At 42.6% G+C, this 19,334-nt stretch overlaps 1 protein-coding gene across 2 annotated transcripts in view; it reads left to right on the forward strand.

The window, feature by feature from the left end:
- Positions 1-19,334, forward strand: part of PPP4R3A (protein phosphatase 4 regulatory subunit 3A) — a 168,260-nt gene that overhangs the window by 132,079 nt on the left and 16,847 nt on the right. For both annotated transcript variants that reach the window (XM_053697553.1, XM_053697554.1), the window contains exon 14: positions 14,290-14,519. In XM_053697553.1, the coding sequence (XP_053553528.1) occupies positions 14,290-14,519 (230 nt within the window). The remainder of the gene's footprint in view (positions 1-14,289; positions 14,520-19,334) is intronic.

The following is a 19,334-nucleotide window of genomic DNA, read 5'->3' on the forward strand; positions in this document are numbered from 1 at the left end:
ACCTTGTTTGGACTTGGTCTTGCAGAATTCTCCTCTGACTTTCAGGTTAAAGATAGGTTGTTTACTTCCACTCGTCAAGAGAGTAAGACTAAAGGTAAGTTGTTTTTTTTTTTTTTTCCTTTTTCTGCAGGGACAGTCATATCTTTTGGAGTCCAATGTAAGATATCCTCCTAGGGGTAGATTTCTCCTTCTAGAGTATCTGCAATTCAGTTAGGATGGGAGTCATTCCTTGAACCGGGTTCAGAACCTTCCTCTCTGGGAGTGATGGTTACTGTTCCAGTCTGGGAACGGGATATAAGTGTACTCAAGTTTCTTAGGTTATGACTTTTAAGGAGGATCCTTTTTCCTCTGGTCCAAGAAGGTCCGTTCATAACGATCATAGACCTGAAGGATGTGTATTCATTGTTCCCATGATTCAGGATCTTCTCAAGTTTGAGTTTAGTCATCCTAGAAAGACTTTAAGGTCTTGTGGTATTGCAAGGGTGTTTTTCTGGACAATATATGGTTCATGTGTCATCCTTCCTTCGAGCAAACTCTTTCACAAGATCTTGTCCAATCTATTTTCCCATGGATGGGAAATGAGTCTTGGAAAGAGATCCCTTGTTACATCTATAAGGGTGTTTTTCTTAGGGGATCTTATCAGATTCTCGATCTAAGAAAAGATTTCTACCAGAAGTCAAATATTCAGGCATTTGTTCCTTTTTTCTCTCTCTGCAGTCTTCTGCCCGGCCAACAGCAAGCTCTAGTTGTCCGGTTGATAGCTTAGCCATTTTGCAACCTGAAGGTTGAGAGTTTGGATCTAGGTGCAGTTTTTCTCCTTCACTTTTCAGTGACTCTATGTATGGAGGGAATTGGTCTGATGGTTCCCATGGACTTCGTTCGTTTTGTTATTGTCCATAAAATGGAGAACATTCGGATAGATCTAGATCAGTCGACAAGAGACTCCCTCCCGTATTGTTTTTTTCAAGAGTATCTGTCTCAGGACTCATGCTTCTGGAGAAATTTCTGGGTGATGTGACCACAGATGCCAACTTGCAGGGTTGGGTAAAAGTCCGGTACTTGCGTTTAGGCGCAGGGTTTATGGACTCAGTGGTTGCTTTCATCCTTATCATTTTGGAGTTAAGAGCGATTTTCAATGTTCTGATGGTAGTCGTCCTTGGCTTGGTTCCAGTTGGATGATATCTCCTCAATGGTTTTCATTATTCACTAGGGAGGAATGTGGAGTTCCTTAGCCTTGTGGGAGGTGACTGGAATTGTTCAGTGGGTGGAAGCTTACTATTGATGGCTTTCATAAACTGACAATTAATTCCGGGGAGTGGGAACTCCTTCCGGAGGTATTCTCCAGCTTAACCCTCAGATGGGGGATGCTGGAGTTAGATCTGACGGTGTCTCGGCTAAATGCCAAGTTTCTAAGGTTCTAGGTCAAGGGTTCCTCAGGCCGCCCTGATAGATGCTCTGGCGGTCCCTTTGGATTTAGACTGGCTTACCTGCTTCATCTGTTTGCTCTCCTTCCATGAGTCATTGCTCGTATCTTACAGTAGGGAGCGTTAGTGATTCTAATAGCCCTGCGTGGCCTCGCAGGATCTGGCATGCAGACCTAGAGGAGTTGTCTCTTCCACCTTAAAGGCTACCTCTGAGGAAGGACCCTCTGATTAGGGTCCTTTCTTTCCTCCAAAATCTTGCTTCTCTGAAGCAGACTGTTTGGAGACTGACCGTATAATTCTGTCTGTGCGTGGTTTTTCGAATAGGTCATTTGAGACCATGATTCAGGCTCACAAACCAGTTTCTAGAAGGATTTTCATAAGAATGGCATAGATATCTTTTGGATGAGAATCCAAGGATTATTCTTGGAGTAGTTTGATTCCTTGACTTATGTCCTTTCTCCAGGATGGTCTGGAGAACGTCTTTTGGTCAACGAGCATCCTGAGGGTTCAGTTGCTGTATGGTCTATTTTGCTACATAAGCACCTAGTGATCTTCAAGTTGTGCAACCTTTTGGTCAGGCCCTGATCAGTTTCAGGCCTGTGTTTACATTGGTTACTCCTTTTTGGAGTCTTGACCTGGTTCTTAAAGGGACATTCCAGCCAAAGTTGGAATCCACATGGATACATTTCAGATTTCAATAGAAGCATTTTTGTAATATACATGTATTAGCAAAACTGCTTCCAATAAAAGCTATAGCTGTTTCAAAAGTGTATTTAAGTGTGCACCAGCATTTTAAACACAGCACTGGTTTAGAGAGCTTAAGGTGCTTGTACCATCTGGTAATGACTCAATTTATTAATTGCTGACATGATACAAGCTCCCACTAGCATATTGCAAATATGTTTCTATTCAAAGATGTAATTCATCTATGTGCATTTATATTTTGACCGGAATGCCCCTTTAAGTTTTGCAGCGGCTCTTTTTGAGCCAATGCATTATATATATATATATGTGTGTGTGTGTGTTATCTTGGAAGGTTTTGATTCTCTTCTGCTCGGAGAGCATCGGAACTCTCAGCTTTGCAGTGTGATTCCTTTATCTTATCTTGCATGTTGATAAGGTGGTGTTTTGTACTAAGTAAGGTTTCCTTCCTAAGTTGTTTCAGACATGAATTTTAATTAGGGAATTGTGTTCCTTCTCTATGTCTTAATTCTTCTTCTCATAAGGAATGCTTGTTACACAACCTTGCTGTTTTTTCCAGCTCTTAAATTCTATCTGCAGGCTACGAAGGATTTCGTCAGTCTTCTGCATTGTTGGTTTGCCTTTCTGGAAAACGTAAAGGTCAGAAAGCTACTGTCACTTCTTTCTCTCTGGTTGAGAAGTATTATTTGTATGGCACAGCAGCCTCCTGAAAGAATCACAGCTCATTCCACTAGGGCTGTTTCTTCTTCTTGGACTTTCAAGAATGAGGCGCCTGTGGAACAGATTTGCAAGGCTGCGACTTGTTCTTTTTTGCTTCTTTTAGGAGAAAGGTTCTTCAAGCAGTGGTGCCTTCTGTTTAGGTTACCTGTCTTGTCCCTCCCTAATCATCTGTGTCCACTAACTTGGGTATTGATTCCCAACAGTAATTGATGATCCTGTGGACTCACCGTGTCATAAGAAAGAAAACACAATTTATACTTACCTGATAAATTTATGTATTTCTAGACACGGTGAGTCCACAGCCCTCCCTGTTTTTAGACAGGTTTTATATAAACGTCGGGCACCTCTGCATCTTTTGTTATGACTGGGGTTTGTAGGAAGGGAAGTGATATTTATCAGCTTTGCTGTGGTGCTCTTTGCCTTTTCTTGCTGGCCAGGAGTGATATTCCCAACAGTAATTGATGATCCCGTGGACTCACCGTGTCAAGAAATACATTTCTCCAAGGTAAGCATACACACATACATACAGTGGATATAAAAAGTCTACATACCCCTGTTAAAATGTCAGGTTTCTGTGATGTAAAAAAATTAGACAAAGATAAATCATTTCAGAACTTTTTCCACCTTTAATGTGACCTATAAACTACACAACTCAATTGAAAAACAAACTGAAATCTTTAAGGTGGAGGGAAGTAAACAAAAAAAACTAAAATAATGTGGTTGCATAAGTGTGCTAAAACTGGGGTTTTAGCTGTGTTTTCAGAATTAAGCAATCACATTCAAAACCATGTTAAATAAGAGTCATCACACACCTGCCATAATTTAAAGTGCCTCTCATTAACCCCGAATAAAGTTCAGCTGTTCTAGTAGGTCTTTCCTGACATTTTGTTAGTCGCGTCCTACACAAAAGCCATGGTCCGCAGAGAGCTCCCAAAGCTTCAGAGGGATCTCATTGTTAAAAGGTATCAGTCAGGAGAAGGGTACAAAAGAATTTCCAAGGCATTAGATATACCATGGAATACAGTGAAGACAGTCATCAAGTGGAGAACATATGGCACAACAATGACTTTACCAAGAACTGGATGTCCCTCCAAAATTGATGAAAAGACGAGAATAAAACGGCAACATTAACCCCTTAACGACCGAGGACGTGCAGGGTACGTCCTCAAAAAAAAGGCAGTTAATGCCTGAGAACGTACCCTGCACGTCCTCGGTGTGGAAAGCAGCTGGAAGCGATCCTGCTCGCTTCCAGCTGCTTTCCGGTTATTGCAGTGATGCCTCGATATGGAGGCATCCTGCAATAACCCCCCTTGGCCATCCGATGCAGAGAGAGCCACTCTGTGGCCCTCTCTGCACCGGACATCGGTGGCCGGTATCGTTGGTGGGTGGGAGCAAGTCTGGGAGGCGGGTGGGCGGCCATCGATGTACCCAGTGGAGTGGAGGGGGGCGGGATCGGGGGCGGGAGGGGCGGGAGCGCGCACGGGAGCGCGCGCGTGCACGGGGGGCGGCGGGCGGGCGCGTGCACGGGGCGGGAGCGGGAGGGAACCGCTACACTACAGAAAAATCAAGTTTAAAAAGTACTTGAATTAAAGTGTAAATAACAGCTAATTGATGTGGAAGGGGTGGGGGGTTGATCTTGGGGGGGGGGGGGGAAGCTACACTGCAGAAAAGGGTTTTTATTTTAAAAAAAAGGCACATTATTCACTAAACTGGGTACTGGCAGACAGCTGCCAGTACCCAAGATGGCGCCCATTAAGGCAGAGGGGGAGGGTTAGAGAGCTCTTTGGTGGGGGATCAGTAAGGCTGGGGGCTAAGGGGGGATCCTACACAGCAGCATATGTAAATATGCTAAAAAAAAAAAAAAAACCCAAATATAGCTTTTATTTTAGTACTGGCAGAGTTTCTGCCAGTACTTAAGATGGCGGGGACAATTGGGGGGTGGGGGAGGGAAGAGAGCTGTTTGGGAGAGATCAGGGGGTCTCATGTTTCAGGTGGGAGGCTGAGCTCTACACTAAAGCTAAAATTAACCCTGCAAGCTCCCTACAAGCTACATAATTAACCCCTTCACTGCTAGCCATAATACACGTGTGAAATGCAGCGGCATTTGGCGGCCTTCTAATTACCAAAAAGCAACGCCAAAGCCATATATGTCTGCTATTTCTGAACAAAGGGGATCCCAGAGAAGCATTTACAACCATTTGTGCCATAATTGCACAAGCTGTTTGTAAATGATTTCAGTGAGAAACCTAAAATTGTGAAAAATTTAATGTTTTTTTTAATTTGATCGCATTTGGCGGTGAAATGGTGGCATGAAATATACCAAAATGGGCCTAGATCAATACTTGGGGTTGTCTACTACACTACACTAAATCTAAAATTAACCCTAGAAGCTCCCTACATGCTCCATAATTAACCCCTTCACTGCTGGGCATAATATATGTGTAGTGCGCAGTGGCATTTAGCAGCCTTCTAATTACTAAAAAGCAACGCCAAAGCCATATATGTCTGCTATTTCTGAACAAAGGGGATCCCAGAGAAGAATTTACAACCATTTAAGCCATAATTGCACAAGCTGTTTGTAAATAATTTCAGTGAGAAACATAAAGTTTGTGAAAAAATTTGTAAAAAAGTGAACGATTTTTTGTATTTAATCGCATTTGGCGGTGAAATGGTGACATGAAATATACCAAAATGGGCCTAGATCAATACTTTGGGATGTCTACTAAAAAAAATTATATACATGTCAATGGATATTCAGAGATTCCTGAAAGATATTAGTGTTCTAATGTAACTAGCGCTAATTTTGAAAAATAATGGTTTGGAAATAGCAAAGTGCAACTTGTATTTATGGCCCTATAACTTACAAAAAAAGCAAAGAAGATGTAAACATTGGGTATTTCTAAACTCAGGACAAAATTTAGAAACTATTTAGCACGGGTGTTTTTTGGTGGTTGTAGATGTGTAACAGATTTTGGGGGTCAAAGTTAGAAAAAGTGTGTTTTTTTCAATTTTTTCCTCATATTTTATAATTTTTTTTATAGTAAATTATAAGATATGATGAAAATAATGATATCTTTAGAAAGTCCATTTAATGGCGAGAAAAACGGTATATAATATGTGTGGGTACAGTAAATGAGTAAGATGAAAATTACAGCTAAACACAAACACCGCAAAAATGTAAAAATAGCCTTGGTCCCAAACGGACAGAAAATGGAAAAGTGCTGTGGTCATTAAGGGGTTAAAGGAGCTGCTGGAAAATCTGGCAAGTACTGGCTGTGTGGTACATGTGACAACAATCTCCCGTATTCTTCATATGTTATGTCACTAAAAGAACACCATACCCACAGTGAAGCATGGTGATGGCAGCAACTTCATCTTTCAGCATGACAATGACCCAAAGCATACATCCAAATCAACAAAGGAATGGCCTCACCATAAGAAGATTGAAGTTTTGGAATGGCCCAGCCAGAGCCCAGACCTGAATCCAATTGGGGTGATCTGAAGAGGCAGCAAAAAATAGCAAAATCCAAAAGCATCAAACAGGAGATTAATTATAATTTAAATCGTCCACTTTATTGTGCAGGAGGAGCTCAGAAGGAAGTGCCGCAAGGCAGGAAACGCGTCAGCTGCAGTTACTGTGTGCTGTGCCCTATTGTTCTTTTAAACTTTGTACAATAAAGTGGACGTTTTAAATTTATAATTCATCTCCTGTTTAATGCTTTTGGATTTTGCTATGTTTTGCTCTTTCTATATTGGAGATCCTGTTTAATTAGGGGCAGAGTGGAGAGCCCCAGCGATTCCTGCATTGCAGCCCATGCCGGGTACACTGAGTCGGCATCGCATCAAGGTTACACGTCCCCTCTGTAAGCACACGTGTTAAGCACCAATCCGGACTGGTGTGTTTGTGACAGCACAGAGGATTACATCTTGGTTTGTTGAATCCTTACGGAACCGCCACAGGACAGGAAAGCTTTGACAGAGGAGGGGTAAGCCTATGGTTACAAATTACTATGTTTATAATTACTATGTGGGATATTATATTTAGAACACATTGACGACCGCAACGTGTGGAACTCAGAGAGAGTTGTAAGTCACAGGTGTTAGTACATTTGACATATTTGTGAGTAGTTACATTTGAAAGACTCTGACAAATACAGGTGATCTGACAGATTTTGGAGTGTTTTTGCAAATTTAGACTCGTACTTATAAAGACTGAGTGCTGTAATAAAATCAAAAGTTGCTTCAACAAAGTATTAGTTTACCATATTTAATTTTTTTATTTTTACTTCCCTTCACCGAAAAGATTTCAGTTTGTTTTTCACTTGAGTTGCATAGTTTATAGCTCACATTAAAGGTGGAAAAGGTTCTGAAATGATTTATCTTTGTCTTATTTTTTTACATCACAGAAACCTGACATTTTAACAGGGGTGTGTAGACTTTTGATATCCACTATACATACATACATACATACATACACACACACAACCCAAGGTATTATCTAGGCCAATTTTGGTTTATTTCATGCCACCATTTGACAGCCAAATGCAAGAATAATAATTTTATTTAAAAAAAAAGTTAACTTTTTAAAAAAAACTCTGGGTTTCCCATTAAAATAATTTATACACAACTTGTGCAGCCATAAGACAAATGGTTGCAACAGTTTATCTGGGATCCCCTTTGTTCACAAATAGACATGCATTGCCTTGCCATTTGTTTTTTGGTAAGGCCTCTAATTGCAGCTTCTGAAATTCCCAACAGCAAACAGGTTAACCATTTAGCTATTGGTGGTACTATTTTATGTAATGTATGGATTATCCTCCCACCTGGCACGTCTCCCATGCCTTCCAAACACCTCTCCCCCAGGTCAGCACCATCTTAGTTACTTGCGGCCAGTCTGTATGCAGTGTAGAGTGTGGTTTTTTTTTGGGGGGGGTATCATTACTTTTTTTCTGTAGTGTAGGAATCACTCCTCATCCTCCCACCTCCCCAGTCTGCCAGCTCTATTGTAGGGCCTTTTTTTAAAGGAATTTTCCTCAAAGCATTCCTTTTCTCCTGTTAAGTGTAGTCAGTCCACGGGTCATCATTACTTATGGGATATTAACTCCTCCCCAACAGGAAGTGCAAGAGGATCACCCAAGCAGAGCTGCTATATAGCTCCTCCCCTCTACGTCACACCCAGTCATTCTCTTGCACCCAACTAATAGATGGGATGTGTGAGAGGACTGTGGTGATTATACTTAGTTTTTTATATCTTCAATCAAAAGTTTATTTTAAACGACACCGGAGTGTGTTGTTTCCTTCTCAGGCAGAATTTGAAGAAGAATCTACCTGAGTTTTTTGTATATGATCTTAGCGGACGTAACTAAGATCCGTTTGCTGTTCTCGGCCATTCTGAGGAGTAAGGTAACTTCAGATCAGGGGACAGCGGGCAGGTTCACCTGCAAAGAGGTATGTTGCAGTATATTATTTTCTAAGGAATGGAATTGACTTTGAAAATACTGCTAATACCGATATAATGTAAGTACAGCCTTAAATGCAGTAGTAGCAACTGGTATCAGGCTGACATGTATATATGTTAACACTTAAGTATTTCTGGGGAATGGCACTTCACTGGGAAAATACTGTATGCATATAACTTTTAGCCTAACTTGCAGTGGGAGCGACTAGCAGCAGGCTTTTTAATGACATTTCATATATTAGATTTTAAACGTTTACTGGCATGTTAAATCGTTTAATTATCTGAGGTACTTGGTGAAAATTGTTTTGGGCTTTATTTTCCACATGGCTGTCGTTGTTTTAAATTAAAACAGTTTACTGAGCTTCCCTCACTGTTGTAGTGTGAGTGGGAGGGGCCTATTTTGGCGCTTTTACTATGCATCAGAAATTCAGTCACAGTCTGTCTTTTTCTCCCTGCATGATCCAGGACGTCTCCACAGAGCTCAGGGGTCTTCAAAACTAGTTTTGAGGGAGGTAATCACTCACAGCAGACCTGTGAGACTGTGCTTGACTGTGATAAAAACGCTTATATTGTCAAATTGTTATACGTTTTTTTTTTTCTGATATTAAGGGTTAATCATCCATTGCTAATGTGTGCAATCCTTTGCTAAATTTGGTTTATATAACTAATCCGGTTCATTGTTATTCAACTGTGACAGTTTTTGTGTGCTTCTTAAAGGCACAGTAACGTTTTTACATATTGCTTGTAAATTTAGTTGAAAAGTGTTTCCAAGCTTGCTAGTCTAATTGCTAGTTTGTTTAAACATGTCTGACACAGAGGAAACTCTTTGTGCAATATGTTCAAAAGCCGAGGTGGAGCCCAATAGAAATTTATGTACTAATTGCATTGATGCTACTTTAAATAAAAGTCAATCTGTACATGATAAGCAACATTCACCAGACAACGAGAGGGAAGTTATGCCGACTAACTTGCCTCACGTGTCAGTACCTGCATCTCCCGCTCAGGAGGTGCGTGATATTGTAACGCCAAGTACATCAGGGCGGCCATTACAAATCACTTTACAAGACATGGCTAATGTTATGACTGAAGTTTTGTCTAAATTGCCAGAACTTAGAGGTAAACGAGATCACTCTGGCATGAGAACAGAGTATACTGATAATGCTAGGGCCATGTCTGATACTGCGTCACAATATGCAGAGCATGAGGACGGAGAGCTTCATTCTGCGGGTGACGGATCTGATCCAAATAAATTGGATTCAGACATTTCAAATTTTAAGTTTAAGCTGGAAAACCTCCGTGTGTTGCTAGGGGAGGTGTTAGCGGCTCTGAATGATTGTAACACAGTTGCAATCCCAGAGAAAATGTGTAGGTTGGATAAATATTTTGCGGTACCGACGAGTACTGACGTTTTTCCTATACCTAAGAGACTTACTGAAATTATTACTAAGGAGTGGGACAGACCCGGTGTGCCTTTCTCACCCCCTCCTATATTCAGAAAAATGTTTCCAATAGACGCCACCACACGGGACTTATGGCAAACGGTCCCTAAGGTGGAGGGAGCAGTTTCTACTTTAGCTAAGCGTACCACTATCCCGGTGGAGGATAGCTGTGCTTTTTCAGATCCAATGGATAAAAAGTTAGAGGGTTACCTTAAGAAGATGTTTGTTCAACAAGGTTTTATATTACAACCCCTTGCATGCATTGCGCCTGTCACGGCTGCGGCAGCATTTTGGTTTGAGTCTCTGGAAGACACCCTTGACTCAGCGACATTAGATGAGATTTCACTTAAGCTTAAAACCCTTAAGCTAGCTAATTCATTTATTTCTGATGCCGTAGTACATTTAACTAAACTTACGGCTAAGAATTCCGGATTCGCCATTCAGGCACGCAGAGCGCTGTGGCTAAAATCCTGGTCAGCTGATGTAACTTCTAAATCGAAACTACTTAACATACCTTTCAAGGGGCAGACTTTATTCGGGCCCGGTTTGAAAGAAATTATCGCTGATATTACGGGAGGTAAAGGCCATGCCCTGCCTCAAGACAGAGCCAAACCCAGGGCTAGACAGTCTAATTTTCGTGCCTTTCGTAATTTCAAGGCAGGAGCAGCTTCAACTTCCTCTGCTCCAAAACAGGAAGGAGCTGTTGCTCGCTACAGACAAGGCTGGAAACCTAACCAGGCATGGAACAAGGGCAAGCAGGCCAGAAAGCCTGCTGCTGCCCCTAAGGCAGCATGAAGTGAGGGCCCCCGATCCGGTAACGGATCTAGTGGGGGGCAGAATCTCTCTCTTCGCCCAGGCTTGGGCAAGAGATGTCCAGGATCCCTGGGCGTTGGAGATCATATCTCAGGGATATCTTCTGGACTTCAAAGTTTCTCCTCCACAAGGGAGATTTCACCTTTCAAGGTTGTCAACAAACCAGATAAAGAAAGAGGCGTTTCTACGCTGTGTACAAGACCTTTTACTAATGGGAGTGATCCATCCAGTTCCGCGGTCGGAACACGGACAAGGGTTTTACTCAAACCTGTTTGTGGTTCCCAAAAAAGAGGGAACCTTCAGACCAATATTGGATTTAAAGATCCTAAACAAATTCCTAAGAGTTCCATCATTCAAGATGGAAACTATTCGGACAATCTTACCCATGATCCAAAGAGGTCAGTACATGACCACAGTGGATTTAAAGGATGCTTACCTTCACATACCGATTCAAAGAGAACATTACCGGTATCTAAGGTTTGCCTTCCTAGACAAACATTACCAGTTTGTAGCTCTTCCCTTCGGGTTGGCTACGGCTCCAAGAATCTTTACAAAGGTTCTGGGCTCTCTTCTGGCGGTACTAAGACCGCGAGGAATTTCGGTAGCTCCGTACCTAGACGACATTCTGATACAAGCGTCAAGCTTTCAAACTGCCAAATCTCATACAGAGTTAGTACTGGCATTTCTGAGATCACATGGGTGGAAAGTAAACGAGGAGAAGAGTTCTCTCTTACCACTCACAAGAGTTCCCTTCTTGGGGACTCTTATAGATTCTGTAGAAATGAAAATTTACCTGACAGAGGACAGGTTAACAAAGCTTCTAAATGCTTGCCGTGCCCTTCATTCCATTCAACACCCGTCAGTGGCTCAATGCATGGAGGTAATCGGCTTAATGGTAGCGGCAATGGACATAGTTCCTTTTGCACGCCTGCACCTCAGACCGCTGCAATTGTGCATGCTAAGTCAGTGGAATGGGGATTACTCAGATTTGTCCCCTACGCTGAATCTGGATCAGGAGACCAGAGATTCTCTTCTATGGTGGCTTTCTCGGCCACATCTTCAGCAGGCCAGACTGGACAATTGTAACTACAGACGCCAGCCTTCTAGGTTTTGGCGCTGTCTGGAATTCCCTGAAGGCTCAGGGATCATGGACTCAAGAGGAGAGTCTCCTTCCGATAAACATTCTGGAATTGAGAGCAGTTCTCAATGCCCTACTGGCTTGGCCTCAGTTAGCAACTCTGAGGTTTATCAGGTTTCAGTCGGACAACATCACGACTGTGGCTTACATCAACCATCAGGGAGGGACAAGAAGTTCCCTAGCGATGATGGAAGTATCAAAGATAATTCGCTGGGCAGAGTCTCACTCTTGCCACCTGTCAGCGATCCACATCCCAGGAGTGGACAACTGGGAGGCGGATTTCCTAAGTCGCCAGACTTTTCATCCGGGGGAGTGGGAACTTCATCCGGAGGTCTTTGCCCAAATACTTCGACGTTGGGGCAAACCAGATATGGATCTCATGGCGTCTCGCCGGAACGCCAAGCTTCCTCGTTACGGGTCCAGGTCCAGGGACCCGGGAGCGGTCCTGATAGATGCCTTGACAGCACCTTGGACCTTCAGGATGGCTTATGTGTTTCCACCCTTCCCGATGCTTCCTCGTTTGATTGCAAGGATCAAACAGGAGAAAGCATCAGTGATTCTAATATCGCCTGCGTGGCCACGCAGGACCTGGTATGCAGATCTAGTGGACATGTCATCTTGTCCACCTTGGTCTCTGCCTCTGAGACAGGACCTTCTAATTCAGGGTCCTTTCAAACATCAGAACCTAATTTCTCTGAAGCTGACTGCATGGAAATTGAACGCTTAATTTTATCAAAGCGTGGATTTTCAGAGCCAGTAATTGATACCTTAATACAGGCTAGGAAACCTGTTACCAGGAAAATTTACCATAAGATATGGCGTAAATACTTACACTGGTGCGAATCCAAGGGTTACTCATGGAGTAAGGTTAGGATTCCTAGGATATTGTCTTTTCTACAAGAAGGTTTAGAAAAGGGTTTATCTGCTAGTTTGTTAAAGGGACAGATCTCAGCTCTGTCCATCCTTTTACACAAGCGTCTGTCAGAAGTTCCAGACGTTCAGGCTTTTTGTCAGGCTTTGGCCAGGATTAAGCCTGTGTTTAAATCTGTTGCTCCGCCGTGGAGCTTAAACTTAGTTCTTAACGTTTTACAGGGTGTTCCGTTTGAACCCCTTCACTCCATTGATATCAAGCTGTTATCTTGGAAAGTTCTGTTTTTAATGGCTATTTCCTCGGCTCGTAGAGTCTCTGAATTATCAGCCTTACATTGTGATTCTCCGTATCTGATTTTTCATTCAGATAAGGTAGTTCTGCGTACTAAACCTGGGTTCTTACCTAAGGTAGTCACTAACAAGAATATCAATCAAGAGATTGTTGTTCCATCATTGTGTCCTAACCCTTCTTCAAAGAAGGAACGACTTCTGCACAATCTAGATGTAGTCCGTGGCCTGAAATTTTATTTACAGGCAACGAAAGATTTTCGACAAACTTCTTCCCTGTTTGTCGTTTATTCTGGACAGAGGAGAGGTCAAAAAGCATCTGTTACCTCTCTATCCTTTTGGCTTCGTAGCATAATACGTTTAGCCTATGAGACTGCTGGACAGCAACCTCCTGAAAGGATTACAGCTCATTCTACTAGAGCTGTGGCTTCCACTTGGGCCTTTAAGAACGAGGCCTCTGTTGAACAGATTTGCAAGGCTGCAACTTGGTCTTCTCTTCATACTTTTTCCAAATTTTACAAATTTGACACTTTTGCTTCTTCGGAGGCTGTTTTTGGGAGAAAGGTTCTTCAGGCAGTGGTTCCTTCCGTATAGAGATCCTGCCTGTCCCTCCCGTCATCCGTGTACTTAGCTTTGGTATTGGTATCCCATAAGTAATGATGACCCGTGGACTGACTACACTTAACAGGAGAAAACATAATTTATGATTACCTGATAAATTCCTTTCTCCTGTAGTGTAGTCAGTCCACGGCCCGCCCTGTTTTTTAAGGCAGGTCTAAATTTTTTAATTATACTCCAGTCACCACTGCACCCTATAGTTTCTCCTTTCTCGTTTGGTTCCTGGTCAAATGACTGGGTGTGACGTAGAGGGGAGGAGCTATATAGCAGCTCTGCTTGGGTGATCCTCTTGCACTTCCTGTTGGGGAGGAGTTAATATCCCATAAGTAATGATGACCCGTGGACTGACTACACTACAGGAGAAAGGAATTTATCAGGTAATCATAAATTATGTTTTTTTTTTTTTCTCTGTAATGTAGGGACCCACTAATCCTTCCCTTCATTAATATTTCTGTAGCCTAGGGAAACCACCCTTTTTATGATCGCTGCCAATCTGCCTCTGATCTGTACACCACCCCACACACACACACCGCCAAGACAGTGTCCAATACAGACAGGACAGTAACACTGTCTTTGGATCTGCCTTCATATGGTAAAAGACTAAGGTATTACTTCATCATAGTACGTTGTGCAAAATATTGTGTTCTAGTACCTACGTCCATATGGCGCAAGGGAGTTAAGATAATAGAATAAAAAGGTTCTTTAAAAGAGCACTGCATTAGTGTAGCAGGTTCTAGAATGTGCTAGGAAACCTATAAAATAGAAGTATTTTTTTAAGTGAATAAATGTGAGAATAACCCTGAACCCTTTCTGATGTAGTGAAAGATAATGAAGAGAAGGAGGTGCTTCTGAAGACAAACCTGACTGGTCGCCAGAGCCCAAGTTTTAAACTTTCCTTTTCTGGAGCAACAACAAAGACCAACCTCACCAGCCAATCAACGGCAAGCAGCTTACCAGGATCTCCTGGTTCCCCTGGATCTCCAGGCTCTCCAGGTTCTCCTGGATCAGTTTCCAAAAGCACACCTCAGACGGCAGCTATAACTACAAAGGTAATTGGAAGAACCACAGCTACAGTGATATCATTTAAATTAATACTTGTCTTTGCTTTGCGTTATGCTTGGTGCACGTTTGAATATGCTAGTGTGAAAACTTGCCAGCCCATGTACAAAAATATACCACAAAGAGCCTTTTATTGTACTCGCACAAATCCTACCTTGTTTCTTTCATGTAATTAGCAAGAGTCCATGAGCTAGTGACGTATGGGATATACATTCCTACCAGGAGGGGTAAAGTTTCCCAAACCTCAAAATGCCTATAAATACACCCCTCACCACACCCACAAATCAGTTTTACAAACTTTGCCTCCTATGGAAGTGGTGAAGTAAGTTTGTGCTAGATTCTACGTTGATATGCGCTCCGCAGCAGGTTGGAGCCGGGTTTTCCTCTCAGCGTGCAGTGAATGTCAGAGGGATGTGAGGAGAGTATTGCCTATTTGAATTCAATGATCTCCTTCTACAGGGTCTATTTCATAGGTTCTCTGTTATCGGTCGTAGAGATTCATCTCTTACCTCCCTTTTCAGATCGACGATATACTCTTTTATATATACCATTACCTCTACTGATTCTCGTTTCAGTACTGGTTTGGCTTTCTACTACATGTAGATGAGTGTCCTGGGGTAAGTCTTATTTTCTTTGACACTCTAAGCTATGGTTGGGCACTTTTATATAAAGTTCAAAATATATGTATTCAAACATTTATTTGCCTTGACTCAGGATGTTCAAACATTCCTTATTTCAGACAGTTAGTTTCATATTTGGGATAATGCATATGAATAATCAATTTTTCTTCTGTTATGTGTGATCAGTCCACGGGTCATCATTACTTCTGGGATATAACTCCTCCCCAACAGGAAATGCAAGAGGATTCACCCAGCAGAGCTGCATATAGCTCCTCCCCTCTACGTCACTCCCAGTCATTCTCTTGCACCCAACGACTAGATAGGATGTGTGAGAGGACTATGGTGATTATACTTAGTTTTTATAACTTCAATCAAAAGTTTGTTATTTTACAATAGCACCGGAGCGTGTTATTGCCTCTCTGGCAGAGTTTGAAGAAGAATCTACCAGAGTTTTTACTATGATTTTAACCGGAGTAGTTAAGATCATATTGCTGTTTCTCGGCCATCTGAGGGAGGTAAAAGCTTCAGATCAGGGGACAGCGGGCAGATGAATCTGCATTGAGGTATGTAGCAGTTTTTATTTTCTGAATGGAATTGATGAGAAAATCCTGCCATACCGTTATAATGACATGTATGTATACTCTACACTTCAGTATTCTGGGGATGGTATTTCACCGGAAGTACTCTGTTAAAAGTACACTAAACCTTTTAATAGGTATTTATCATGTTAAACGTTTTTGCTGGAATGTAGAATCGTTTGCATTTTCTGAGGTACTGAGTGAATAAATATTTGGGCATTATTTTTCCACTTGGCAGTTGCTTATTTTAATTGTGACAGTTTCGTTTCTCTCTCACTGCTGTGTGTGAGGGGGAGGGGCCGTTTTTGGCGCTCTTTGCTACGCATCAAAAATTTCCAGTCAGTTACTCTTGTATTTCCTGCATGATCCGGTTCATCTCTAACAGAACTCAGGGGTCTTCAAACTTCTTTGGAGGGAGGTAGATTCTCTCAGCAGAGCTGTGAGACTTATATATTGACTGTGATTAAAGACGTTGCTCTGTAATTTTTATTTTCAAATTTAATTATTGTTACTTTACTAATGGGAACAAACCTTTGCTTAAAGTTGTGTTGTTTTTAAGGATTGATGCTATAACTGTTTTTCAGTTCATTATTTCAACTGTCATTTAATCGTTTAGTGCTTCTTTGAGGCACAGTACGTTTTTGTTAAATAAGATTGTAACCAAGTTGCAAGTTTATTGCTAGTGTGTTAAACATGTCTGATTCAGAGGAAGATACCTGTGTCATTTGTTCCAATGCCAAGGTGGAGCCCAATAGAAATTTATGTACTAACTGTATTGATGCTACTTTGAATAAAAGCCAATCTGTACAATTTGAACAAATTTCACCAAACAGCGAGGGGAGAGTTATGCCGACTAACTCGCCTCACGTGTCAGTACCTGCATCTCCCGCCCGGGAGGTGCGTGATATTATGGCGCCTAGTACATCTGGGCGGCCATTACAGATAACATTACAAGATATGGCTACTGTTATGACTGAAGTTTTGGCTAAATTACCAGAACTAAGAGGCAAGCGTGATCACTCTGGGGTGAGAACAGAGTGCGCTGATACTAGGGCCATGTCTGATACTGCGTCACAGCTTGCAGAGCATGAGGACGGAGAGCTTCATTCTGTGGGTGACGGTTCTGATCCAAACAGATTGGATTCAGATATTTCAAATTTTAAATTTAAATTGGAAAACCTCCGTGTATTACTAGGGGAGGTTTTAGCGGCTCTTAATGATTGTAACACTGTTGCAATACCAGAGAAATTGTGTAGGTTGGATAAATACTTTGCGGTACCGGCGAGTACTGACGTTTTTCCTATACCTAAGAGACTAACTGAAATTGTTACTAAGGAGTGGGATAGACCCGGTGTGCCGTTCTCACCCCCTCCAATATTTAGAAAGATGTTTCCAATAGACGCCACCACACGGGACTTATGGCAAACGGTCCCTAAGGTGGAGGGAGCAGTTTCTACTTTAGCTAAGCGTACCACTATCCCGGTGGAGGATAGCTGTGCTTTTTCAGATCCAATGGATAAAAAATTAGAGGGTTACCTTAAGAAAATGTTTGTTCAACAAGGTTTTATATTGCAACCCCTTGCATGCATCGCGCCGATTACGGCTGCGGCAGCATTTTGGATTGAGTCTCTGGAAGAGAACCTTAGTTCAACTACGCTGGACGACATTACGGACAGGCTCAGAGTCCTTAAACTAGCTAATTCATTCATTTCGGAGGCCGTAGTACATTTAACCAAACTTACGGCTAAGAACTCAGGATTCGCCATTCAGGCACGTAGGGCGCTGTGGCTAAAATCCTGGTCAGCTGATGTAACTTCTAAGTCCAAATTACTTAATATACCTTTCAAGGGGCAAACTTTATTTGGGCCCGGTTTGAAAGAAATTATCGCTGACATTACAGGAGGTAAGGGCCACGCCCTGCCTCAAGACAAAGCCAAAGCTAAGGCTAGACAGTCTAATTTTCGTCCCTTTCGGAATTTCAAAGCAGGAGCAGCATCAACTTCCACTGCACCAAAACAGGAAGGAGCTGTTGCTCGTTACAGACAAGGCTGGAAACCTAACCAGTCCTGGAACAAGGGCAAGCAGGCCAGGAAACCTGCTGCTGCCCCAAAGACAGCATGAACCGAGGGCCCCCGATCCGGGACCGGATCTAGTGGGGGGCAGACTCTCTCTCTTTGCCCAGGCTTGGGCAAGAGATGTTCAGGATCCCTGGGCGCTAGAGATCATATCTCAGGGATACCTTCTAGACTTCAAATTCTCTCCCCCAAGAGGGAGATTTCATCTGTCAAGGTTGTCAACAAACCAGATAAAGAAAGAAGCGTTTCTACGCTGTGTACAAGATCTGTTATTAATGGGAGTGATCCATCCGGTTCCGCGGTCGGAACAAGGACAAGGGTTTTACTCAAACCTGTTTGTGGTTCCCAAAAAAGAGGGAACTTTCAGGCCAATCTTGGATTTAAAGATCCTAAACAAATTCCTAAGAGTTCCATCGTTCAAAATGGAAACTATTCGGACAATCTTACCCATGATCCAAAAGGGTCAGTACATGACCACAGTGGATTTAAAGGATGCTTACCTTCACATACCGATTCACAAAGATCATTACCGGTATCTAAGGTTTGCCTTCTTAGACAGGCATTACCAGTTTGTAGCTCTTCCATTCGGATTGGCTACGGCTCCAAGAATCTTCACAAAGGTTCTGGGTGCCCTTCTGGCGGTACTAAGACCGCGAGGAATTTCGGTAGCTCCGTACCTAGACGACATTCTGATACAAGCTTCAAGCTTTCAAACTGCCAAGTCTCATACAGAGTTAGTCCTGGCATTTCTAAGGTCGCATGGATGGAAAGTGAACGAAAAGAAGAGTTCTCTTTTTCCTCTCACAAGAGTTCCATTCTTGGGGACTCTTATAGATTCTGTAGAAATGAAGATTTATCTGACAGAAGACAGATTAACAAAGCTTCTAAATGCATGCCGTGTCCTTCATTCCATTCAACTCCCGTCAGTAGCTCAATGCATGGAGGTGATCGGCTTAATGGTAGCAGCAATGGACATAGTTCCCTTTGCACGTCTACATCTCAGACCGCTGCAATTGTGCATGCTGAGTCAGTGGAATGGGGATTACTCAGACTTGTCCCCTACTCTGAATCTGGATCAAGAGACCAGAAACTCTCTTCTATGGTGGCTTTCTCGGCCACATCTGTCCAGGGGGATGCCATTCAGCAGGCCGGACTGGACAATTGTAACAACAGACGCCAGCCTACTAGGTTGGGGCGCTGTCTGGAATTCTCTGAAGGCTCAGGGACAATGGAATCAGGAGGAAAGTCTCCTGCCAATAAACATTCTGGAATTGAGAGCAGTTCTCCATGCCCTTCTGGCTTGGCCCCAGTTAAAAACTCGGGGGTTCATCAGGTTTCAGTCGGACAACATCACGACTGTAGCTTACATCAACCATCAAGGAGGGACAAGAAGCTCCCTAGCAATGATGGAAGTATCAAAGATAATTCGCTGGGCAGAGTCTCACTCTTGCCACCTGTCAGCAATCCACATCCCGGGAGTGGAGAACTGGGAGGCGGATTTCTTGAGTCGCCAGACTTTTCATCCGGGGGAG

Source organism: Bombina bombina, chromosome 1 (assembly GCF_027579735.1).
Source record: "Bombina bombina isolate aBomBom1 chromosome 1, aBomBom1.pri, whole genome shotgun sequence".
Taxonomy (NCBI): domain Eukaryota; kingdom Metazoa; phylum Chordata; class Amphibia; order Anura; family Bombinatoridae; genus Bombina; species Bombina bombina.